This window comes from Salvelinus namaycush, chromosome 37 (genome assembly GCF_016432855.1).
Source record: "Salvelinus namaycush isolate Seneca chromosome 37, SaNama_1.0, whole genome shotgun sequence".
Classification (NCBI taxonomy): Eukaryota; Metazoa; Chordata; class Actinopteri; order Salmoniformes; family Salmonidae; genus Salvelinus; species Salvelinus namaycush.
This window is the reverse complement of record NC_052343.1, coordinates 10,441,178-10,452,501: the sequence shown is the minus strand read 5'-3', so window position 1 is coordinate 10,452,501 and position 11,324 is coordinate 10,441,178. Positions and strand designations below refer to the sequence as shown.

Below are 11,324 nucleotides of genomic sequence, written 5' to 3'. Positions count from 1 at the left end.
CAAGGTGGACAGTTAAAGCCAGTAGCTTATTGCTCCAGGACTCTCACAGATGCAGAGAAGCGCCGTGCACAGATAGAAAAGGAGTGTCTCGCAGCAGTCTGGGCATGTGAGAAGTTTACCAGATATCTGTATGGCCTAGATACATTCACACTGCAGAGTGATCACAAACCTCTTAATAAACTTTAAAGACCTTGACTTAGTGCCTTTGAGGTGTCAGAGACTGTTGATGCGCATGATGCGTTATAACCCTACAGCCAAGTATGTGCCGGGGAAACTGCTTGTTATAACATACACCCTTTCCAGACATCCCCAGGCAGTTGTTACAGGAGATATTGCAGAGCAGACCAGTGAAATCGAGGCCTATAAGGATGCAGTTCATACACCACACCACGGCTTATCTCACCCACCAAGCTTGATGTCGTCAAGAAGCAGACACAACAAGATGCAGAGCTGCAGATGGTGAAACACTATGTGACAACAGGATGGCCAAAGTATAACAGGTATAACATCAGAACCCCTTCTAGAACTCCAGCACGGAGTGAACGTCGTCTTAAAGCTGGGCGACGAACAAGGCTGGACAAAGACGGCTTCAGTGCTTCAACGATGTGACACACCCAGGTCATACTTGGTCCAGACAGATACGGGAGTGCTGCACAGGAATCCACACCACCTGAAACCCTTCCACAGTGCTTCAGAGACTTGTCAAAAGGGTGGAGAGGAACACCCAGAGTTTGACACGGAGTTGCACTTACCTATTCCAGATGCCGACCCACCTCCTGTCACAGAACCACAGACTCCGGTACACATGACTTCTCGTGGTACAGTTGTCAAACCACCAGACAGATACGGAGAGTATGTGCAGTAATTAACACACAGCCTGCATTATGCGACAGAAGAACCCCACTGCAGCTATGAAGGTGACTGGCAGTCCACCCAACTCACCTTAGAGTAGAATATAGTTAGTGTTGAAGAAGCAACGACTGTTTTAACGAATGTTAAAGACAGAAAATGAGTTGATGTTTCACGAGTTGTTGAACTTTAAAGACAGAAAAGTTTGTTTATGAATTCATATGTTGAGACAAGTGTATTACAGAGTGATGAACTATAAATAGTATGTGATGTTTTGACATTTTAGAAACACATGTCTTAAAAGAAGAAGAAAGGGTGATGTGTTGTATTGGAACTATTTTATTATAACGCATGGCACAGGTATATTCATGACGTCATATAAAAGGTGATTGGGCAAGTAAGGTCCGCGTGCGTCCGTCGTAACAAGTCCAGTGAAGACCGTCTCCTGTATTATGTTACTTATTGTTTCGTTAAAGTCAACCAAAGTGACATTCGCCTCCAGATTCTTCACATAAAGCATAACACTACAGTGACCATGATAACATCATCCGGTGGTTAAAATTTCACCCTCAAAACAACCGTTGACGTTGATGACTTTTTTCAAATCCAATGTATTTTCCACACAGATTCCACGGCACGATGGATTGACAAATTACGTTGAAACAACGTTGATTCAACCAGTTTGTGCCCAGTGGGTAGTTACATTATAAAAATCATCTAATGATCAGGTGTGCTTTTCAGCATTACATTTGGAACTTTATCAGTGTGACATTGTTAGTATTGTTAGTATGTTCCATTAAGAGACAAAGAACCCCTGAAAAGTTGATCCGACTGCAGCAAATGGAAGCAATGTTCTCTTTGTTCTCCTCATCAAAACGTTATCTTCCAGACACGAGTCAAATGAATATGCACAAGTTGTTCACAAATAAGAATATAAGGACATCCTATTCAGGTCTACCTACTGTATGAAACACTCAAAAAGTTGAGTATGTGTATGGTAGTGTGCCAGGGGTTTTTCCTATTCAGGCTCACATATTCAGGAACACTCCTGGCCCTAATGCATACCACAGGGATAATTAATTACGTTGACACAGCTTGGTAGATACTCTAGCACTGTGATACTGTCTTACAAAACATGATAACCTCAATAACCTGTGGGATGTGCATTACCAGTGTAGTCTGCAGAAATGACAGTCATATTGAAACCCATCCACCAACATGGGGGCTGATGGATGGTGAGGATAATAGGGGGTGTAGAAGCAGGCCTATTTCCTAAAATTGGGTAAATGCTCAAACACTTCTTACTTTAAAGGCCACCCACACAAAAAGACTTATAGGCAATAATGTTGACATATTTCGGTCCCTCTTCATGGACCATGGAACAACACATTTTGGTATGTGGGCCTTTGGACTATGTGGGATGGTGGAAAGTTGTGCTAACAAACAAGTGGTTAATGATTACCACAATCCTAAAATGTTTGAAGCTCAATCCGGACACAGAAATATCAAGCCCAGAAAGAGAGATCAATTGCCAGGTTTCTTTTAGGCCACAAGTTGATTGAGGTGGTTCAGGTATGTTAGAGGCCAAGGAAGTGTATTCGTTCTTGCTCTTTGTGAATGGGTGGTTGGGTCAGCTCTTCTCCCCCTGCTCCCAACCAGTCCTCCTATCTACAAGCAGTCTCAATACCCAACAGGTAAGAGAGATATGCAGATGTAATATCTGTGTTTTTACCACTATTATGACCTGTCAATTAGGTTATTATGCACAAGCGATGATATATCAAACATCATGAGCCCTTCATGATGATTCTCAAATTATTATTGCGTTTTGGTCTTTTAATATATTTACAAAAAATATGTGTGACCCATAATGAACCTTTTTATTTATTTTATTTCAACTGTATTTATACAGGGAGTCAACATTGAGTTAAAACATACAGGGAGTCACTTTTACAAGTGAGCCCCACAAACAACATACACAATGCAGTTTGCTGTACAGACTTCCCACCATATGTGATTTGGTTTGACAGAATGGTGTAATTAGAGTCCTACAGCATACAGTATATGGTTGTACCTTACAGAAAATCGACATTCATGTGGTTTTTCCGTAATGGCTGGATATGGACAGCACCTCAACAAATGGTTTCACAGTTTCAGTTTCAGATTATTTCACATTGGCCTTTCACTTGTCATCTTACGCTTTCCCCACCCACTGTTTTCTAACAGTGGTGGTCGTTTTTTTGTCAGTAATGTCTTAAAATAGATGTCTCCTTTCATTTAATTCTCCCCCTCTCTTTTCCTCCTTTCACAAATCTTTCTTTTTCACTCTCTCTCTCAGTATCTTGGCAAATGGTACTTCATTGCAGCGGCTGGTGTGAAGGAGTCGGATGTGCAGATGTTCAGACAGATGGACAGCACTGTGTTTCACCTGAATGAGACCTCTAAAAATACACTACTGTTGACCGGAGCCATGCGCGTGTAAGAGACTAGGGATAGCTGACACAATCATACTGGCAGAGAAGCCCACTTGGGGTATGTCCCAATAATCTTTCCTTCTTCCTGAAGTGTGCACTTGTTCACTTCTCCCCAGAAATGTAAAAGCATTGGATTTGGATATGCATGGGCTAGAGGGAGTTTCTTATAACAGTATTGAGAAACGGAAGAAGAGAGAGATTATTTTGAACATATCCTTGGTCTGTTTCTGACCCAAATTTGACCCAGTTGTACACAGTTCAACAGGCTTAATTACACCCTATATGGTGTTGCAATGCTTGTGGACTATTCTACACTGACTAACAATTTGAAAGTATAGGAGAATGTCAGTGTTGTTTACAAAATTACAGTAGAAGCTGTCTGTGTGATAATGCACATATTTTATTCCATTTTAGGGGTGTTCATTGCATTATGAAAAACTGGACCTATACTATTCAGTCTGGCAAAGATGATTTGACATCAGAAGGTAACTTACATCCACTCCCACTAACTTAGGAGCAACTTTTAATTTGAGTTTTGTTCTCTTAACTCAGACTTTCAATGGGCCAATGAGTATATTGACCCATTGAAAAAGTATTGGGACAGTGACACATTTTTTGTTGTTTTGGCTCTGTACTCCAGCCCTTTGGATTTGAAATGATACAATGACTATGAAGTTAAAGTGCAGACTGTCAGCTTAAATTTGAGGGTATTCTGATCCATATCGGGTGAACCGTTTAGAAATTACAGCACTTTTTGTACATAGTACCCCCATTTTAGGGGACCAAGGCTATTGGGACAAATTCACTTATGTGTAATTAAAGTAGTCCAAAAGTTTAGAATTTGGTCCCAAAGTTATAGACACACAAATATCATAACCCCAAGACATGCTAACTGCTCACCATTACAATATCAGGGGAGGTTAGCATTTTTTGGGGGGTATGATAGTTAAGCCTCTCATTATCCGTAATCATGGTAGCATTCACATTAATGCAGAAATGTTTGGCAACATATTCTATTCTTATTTACAATAAAAGTGACTCCAAAATGACACTACATTATTTACCATTCATTTAAATTTGGCACAAAATTATCTGAAACACATCCAACACAAACAGCAAATGCATAAAACAAATTTGTAGCGTCACAGGCTTGATATAGTCATTGCGTGCTATGAATGTGGGACCAAATATTTTACTTTTTACAGATAAGTGAATATGTCCCAATACTTTTGGTCACCCAAAATGGGTGGACTATGTACAAAATGTGTTGTAATTTCTAAACGGTTCACCCGATATGGATCGAAATACCCTCAAATTAAAGCTGACAGTCTGCACTTTATACAGAGCCAAAACAACAACAAAAAGTGTCACTGTCCCAATACTTTTGGAGCTCACTGTATGTGTGAACAAAACTTGAGCAAAACTATGTTAGCCCATTGAATAATTAATTCCCTGTTGGTTTGACACAGGCAGGCCTGAGCTGCAAACTCTAGTGTGGAGTGGAGAGTGGCTGAACTGCACCCAGTGTATCCTGCTGCAGGAGATAGAGCGTCACTTGGAACCACTAGAGACACACGACACCCTCAACAGATTCATGCTTTACGGTCAGCCCAGGAGTCATCAATGATTCCATACTGTGATGGAATACAGGGAATTGAAGCAAAGCTGAGAAAATCTAAGAATTGAGATACATACTATTATTAATACATCACATTGCTGTTTAATTAAATATTACATGTATACAATGTACATGTTACATGTTCCATATTATGTGTTTTAAATTGTATAACAAGGACATGGTATAGCTGCCCAAAGGGTTAATGTGCTTAGAGATGCAAACAATATTTGCATGTTTGCACTGTAAGTGGTCCTCAATGAAAATCGTGTATTTTCTTTTTACCAGCTCGTGACAGTGCCTTATTGGATAATAAAGTGGTGAAGGTGTTTCAGACCCAAACAGCTTGTAAAAATATGGACAGATTTGTCCATCTCCCTCAAGAGAAAGGTTTGTGGTTTTGGTACATCATCTAACCTCACTATAGAACAAATGGACTTGGACCACCAGTGAAAATATTTTGTTTCTCTGGTGGTCCAAGTTCATTTGTTCTATAGTTCTACTTAGAAATGTCCTTGTTTTTGAAAGAAAAGCAATTTTTTTGTCCATTAAAATAACATCAAATTGATCAGAAATACAGTGTAGACATTGTTAATGTTGTAAATGACTATTGTAGCTGGAAACAGCAGATTTTTTAATGGAATATCTACATAGGCGTATCGAACCCACAAATGCTGATGCTCCAGATACTCAACTAGTCTAAAGAAGGCCAGTTTTATTGCTTCTTTAATCAGAACAACAGTTTTCAGCTGTGCTAACATAATTACTAAAGGTTTTTCTAATGATCAATTAGCCTTTTAAAATGATAAACTTGGATTAGGTAACACAATGTGCCATTGGAACACAGGAGTGATGGTTGCTGATAATGGGCCTCTGTATGCCTATGTAGATATTCCATTAAAAATCAGCCGTTTCCAGCTATAATAGTCATTTACAACATTAACGATGTCTACACTGTATTTCTGATCAATTTGATGTTATTTTAATGGAAACAGAAGTTGCTTTTCTTTCAAAAACAAGGACATTTCTAAGTGACCCCAAACTTTTGAACGGTAGTGTGTATATATATATATATGTATATGTGTGTATGTGTTTCTTTCAGAGCTTTGTAAATTGGAGAGTAAGGCGTAGCACTGAGGTAAGAATCTAAATGATTCATTCACTTGTATTTTTATGCACTTCTTATCACTACTTCTGTTTTGTGGTTATTAAATTACATTTGCTCATATCCATCTCCACAATCTATTACAGGCTGCCTGCTATTTGTTAGAATCTTCAATCAAGATCATGCTATGCATCAAAATAGGTTTCCTTTTGATAGATTAATATTAGCGTATTGCCCACTCTAACTTTGATCTAACTCAGAAACGTGGAACTAATTCAAATGAAGAACTCTCCTCTCATTTCCCATGTGTAATAGTAAAACAAATAAACAGAAAAAATAACAGCTATTCAAAGTCTCAGAATGTTTAGAATAGCACTAGTGTATCCATCAATGGAGGCTGCTGAGTGGAGGATGGCTCATAATAATGTCTGGAATGGAGTCAATGGAATGGTATCAAACACGTGGTTTCCATGTGGTTGATACCATTCCATTGACTCCATTCCAGCCATTATTATGAGCAGTCCTCCCCTCAGAAGCCTCCACTGACCTACATCTAAATACCATTCATGTATTTCGAAAATAATCCAGGGCTAGTTTATGGGGGAGGAGCCACCCACGTAGTTACACTGACAGTGCAGGGGAAATTCCCATGATGCTACTGACAGAGCAGAAGCTCAGAGCACCAAAGTTGTTCACAACTAGATTGGTCATCAACAGTTCTCTTCTTCATTTGCTCTAATGTAATAATACACAGGGTGACTGAAAGCAGAAACGGGGAAATGTGCTTTCACCTGTCCTGTTATTTCTTGTAAGGTTATTTCTTTGACCTGCAGGTCAAAATCAAGAAAATAGGGATATATGATGGGGTAGACTAGGGATTTGGGGTGCATTGTACTTGTAATTTATATGGCTTAAATACAATAACAGACTCCCATGTCTGGTCCTATAAAAACACCTACAGTATACACTACACTGACAATACACCTTTTCCTATACAGGCGGCAGGTAGCCTAGTGGTTAGAGCGTTGGGCCAGTAACCAAAAGGTTGCTAGATTGACTCCTTGAGCTGACAAGGTAACAATCTGTCGTTCTGCCCCTGAACAAGGCAGTTAACCCACTGTTCCTAGGCCGTCATTGTAAATAAGAATTTGTTCTTAACTGACTTGCCTAGTTAAATAAAGGTAAAATAAAAATAAAACATTTGATAAAAAATACAATACAGAAAAATTATGTCAAAGCCATTGATTGATGTAAAATAGCATGACTTTCATCTGCACTGGCATCAGTGACAAAGCACAATGTCCAGTACTTGAAATTATCAGGTTATGTGGGTTTTTACCTGTAGCCTCAAGGAAAGGCCAAACAACAGTGTCCTTATGCTTATGTAACATTTTAAATCCTATACTGTAGTTCTGGACCCGTATTCAGAAAGCAGAGCAGGAGTGCTGATCTAGGATCAGTTTCGCCTTTCAGATAATGAATAAGATTACATAGATAGAGAACCTGATCCTGTCAGCACTTCTACTCTGATAAGCTTTATGAATAAGGGCCCTGGTTAGAAATGATTGACATACCAGTGGTTGCTACCAGTGACAGGAGACACTCAATGGCTGAGTTAGAAAAAGTTAACATGTAGCTAACAATGTCACCCTTCAAGTAGCTCTTTGTTTCAGCTATGCCCGGTGCTAATATGTATGCCAGAAAATATCCCGAAACCATGATGAAATCCTTGTCTCTCTCCCCCTCTCCATTTATCTCTCTGATTTACGCACTTTCAAAGACTTGTGACGCACCAACATGAAGACACTTGACTTCCCAGATACACTTTGGCGTGAAACAACTTGTTGACCGGCAGAAAGTACAGAGGTCAGGGTGAGAATTTACTTCCCGTCTCCGTCAGAATGACTTTAGATTCTTACCTTTCTCTCTCACCTGTACGATGTCCATAATAGGACAGCCTCAATCTCAGCAGGACTTGTTTCAATCTCAGCAGGACTTGTTTCAATAAGTTAATATAGTCACCGTACAGCTGAGGTTCTATTCCCAGTGTGTTCCTCTTTTCATTTCTGGGTCGTTTCTCAAATATCAATGCTATTTACAGTATATGATAGCATATCTTGTTAAGCCCAAAAATAGGCAGTCAAACTCTTCCCTGCATAATAATTCATTACTGTCAAACGATCGTTCTTCCAGCCCACCTCTAACACACCTGATTGTTGATGAGCAGTTCACTAGTGAAACACTAATCAAGTGGTAGTGCTGGGCAGAAACACCCTTTAGTTCTCCCTGACCAGGAATGTGACCGCTGGTATATACCAATATTGAGCCAAACACATCTTCGATGCTATACAGATTGAAATCAATTATCTAAAACTGAACAGAAGATGATAAATCATCTAAAACTGAACAGAAACTGATAAGTTATCTAAAACTGAACAGAAACTGATAAGTTATCTAAAACTGAACAGAAACTGATAAGTCATCTAAAACTGAACAGAAACTGATAAGTTATCTAAAACTGAACAGAAACTGATAAGTCATCTAAAACTGAACAGAAACTGATCAATCATCTAAAACGGAACAGAAACTGAACATAACATAATTAGATGGATGCCAGAAGGTTTCTGCTTTCAACAACAGCAGTGCCTGCACTTCTGCAGACTAAGAGGCAAACATGATTGAAGGCCTTGTCTGAGAATTGTGAGAATTGTGCCTGCATTGGGTAAGCACCTAAACCATCTGTGTGTGTGTCAAGGAAAGCACAGGCAGGTTGATTGAGGATGTGCCATGGAGCATGAAACCAAGAACAGGACATAGAAATCTACCAGCAAACACTCTCTCTCTCTCTCTCTCTCTCTCTCTCTCTCTCTCTCTCTCTCTCTCTCTCTCTCTCTCTCTCTCTCTCTCTCTCTCTCTCTCTCTCTCTCTCTCTCTCTCTTTCACTCTCTCTCTCTTTCACTCTCTCTCTCTCTCTCTTTCTTTCTCTCTTTCACTCTCTCTCTCTCTCTTTCACTCTCTCTTTCTCTCTCTCTTTCTCTCTTTCACTCTCTCTCCCTCTCTCTTTCTCTCTTTCACTCTCTCTCCCTCTCTCTTTCTCTCTTTCACTCTCTCTCTCTTTCGCTTTCTCTACACTTTCTAAAAGTTACTTTCAGTCCTGTTTATGAAATCAACAGTGTTCAACTTCACGCATCTGCATTCCCATACCCTATGGCTATTCCCATACCCTATGGCTATTTCCATACCTTATGGCTATTCCCATACCCCATGGCTATTCCCATACTCCATGGCTATTTCCATACCCTATGTATGTAAAGTCAGATTGAGTCACAGTGGCTGCCAGCTGGTGTATGAAACCATGAAGAAAACTCCCTGTCATGTTTTTGTGCCCTTCGAACCCGCTGACACTGACCTATAAATATGTGGGAAAACACATGCCGCCCACATCTGTCAATGTTGTGCCTTACTCATCTTTAGCCTTACTAGCCTATAGTTCCTCGCTACAGAGATGATAGTGGTTTTGTCACCTTCTCTTTGCCCGTACTGTCATACTTGAGTAAAAGTAAAGATACCTTAATAGAAAATGACTCAAGTAAATGTGAAAGTGAACTGAATTTGAAAACTGAATCTAAATGCATCTGAGATGTTGAATATGTGAAACTATGGTAAACTTGAAATGATAGTTTGTAAACTTGATACGCAGACAATGAATGCAATATCCACCACATTGAAACAGAATATATAAATATTGAATTAGAATATTCAATTAAATTGTAATAGAATTTTAAAACTGAATGCAATATTCATTCAAATAATTTTCAAATCATGAAATACATGTTCAAGTTATTAGTTCAATGATTACAGTTGTGCATTACAAATGTAAAAATATTGCATTTAAATTCAATATCTTAATGCAAATAAAAAAGTATTGAATTCAAATACAGTTTCTGTTGTCACTGATATCGCTCTGTAATCGCTCCATCGCTTTCCTGCTCCGCATCCAAAATGTAACAAGTACTTTTGGGTGTCAGGGAAAATGTATGGGAGTAAAAAGTACATATTTTCTTTAGGAATGTTAGTGGAGTAAAAGTATGGGAGTAAAAAAAAAAAAAGTTGTAAAATCATTTTGAAATAGTAAAGTAATAAACATTATTATTTTTAAACACTGAAAATCCAATGTTTCTATGTCAAACTGTTTTTTTTATTTTTCAGTGTACTGTGATGCATATAAAGTGTAATATTGGGATGCAAACTCAAAATGTAATACATTTAAACTATATCTGACATGGTACAGGTGTCTTCTTTTTTTAAAGCTCATAACCACTGTGTGTTAGGTGTATAATTTGGTTTCAAAGTAGATTTGTTTAAGACTACCAAGAACACTCTGTGTAACCCTGATTTAGCCCACTGCAGTAAAAGGTTTCAAGTAGTGCTTCAAAGTATTTTTCTTAGGGTAAATCCATTTGAATTCAATCACTTTTTGACAGCATCCCTTTTGATTTAAACAAAACTTTTCATGCATGTTTGCCCATGGTCAGAAAGAGACTTTTTGGACCTGAATGCCAAAACATTCAGGAGATAAAGGTGCTCAGTTGACCCGTTTTGCATACCATACTATGAGACATCCATGTCTTCATCACCGTAAAATCTAGATGATGTAAAATAGGGTCTAAGCTACAACATATGGGAAAAGAATCCGAGTTTATGCATTCAAACTCAAACGTTTGACGTTCTTGTGTTGTGCTCGCCATCAGTTGAGACACAACATGCTCTTGAATACAGGGTGGGTGTCATTTCAATCATACAAATATAATTCATTGAATGGAACTATCCCTTCAGACCACTGCAATTTAGCTGGTATGCCATTGACATTTTAATTGAATTTACATTTTGACTTCTAATTACTACCACAAAGATGGTCACGGGTCCACCCACTGTTGAATGTAAACTTAAATATATATTCTATTATCTATATTTCTATGATTTCAATAGGTTTCCTATGGAAGATTGACAGTATCATTTAAAAAACAGATATTCCCATTCAAGACAAAGGAGATGATTGTGGACTACAAGAATAGGAGGACCGAGCACGCCCCCATTCTCATCGACTGGGCTGTAGTGGAGCAGGTTGATAGCTTCAAGTTCCTTGGCGTCCACATCACCAACAAACTATCATGGTCCAAGCACACCAAGACAGTTGTGAAGAGGGCATGACAAAGCCTATTCCTCCTCAGGAGACTGAAAAGATTTGGCATGGGTCCTTAGATCCTCAAAAGTTTCTACA

The 11,324-nt window shown here is 38.8% G+C and overlaps 1 protein-coding gene across 1 annotated transcript; it reads left to right on the top strand.

Moving 5' to 3' along the window:
• The first annotated feature begins 2,327 nt into the window (after nt 1-2,327).
• apom (apolipoprotein M) lies at nt 2,328-6,389 on the top strand. The gene is made up of 7 exons (XM_038976327.1): nt 2,328-2,543; nt 3,188-3,327; nt 3,738-3,808; nt 4,793-4,927; nt 5,227-5,328; nt 6,041-6,076; nt 6,190-6,389. Exons 1-6 carry the CDS (start codon nt 2,424-2,426, stop codon nt 6,067-6,069), a joined length of 597 nt encoding a protein of 198 aa, XP_038832255.1. The 5' UTR covers nt 2,328-2,423; the 3' UTR covers nt 6,070-6,076; nt 6,190-6,389.
• Nucleotides 6,390-11,324: the final 4,935 nt, after the last annotated feature.

Coding starts and splice junctions, on each gene's coding strand:
- apom (XM_038976327.1), top strand. CDS start 2,424: ATGTTAGAGGCCAAGGAAGTGTATTCGTTCTTGCTCTTTGTGAATGGG. Junction 2,544..3,187: donor GCAGTCTCAATACCCAACAG/GTAAGAGAGATA, acceptor TCTCTCTCTCAG/TATCTTGGCAAATGGTACTT. Junction 4,928..5,226: donor CAACAGATTCATGCTTTACG/GTCAGCCCAGGA, acceptor TCTTTTTACCAG/CTCGTGACAGTGCCTTATTG.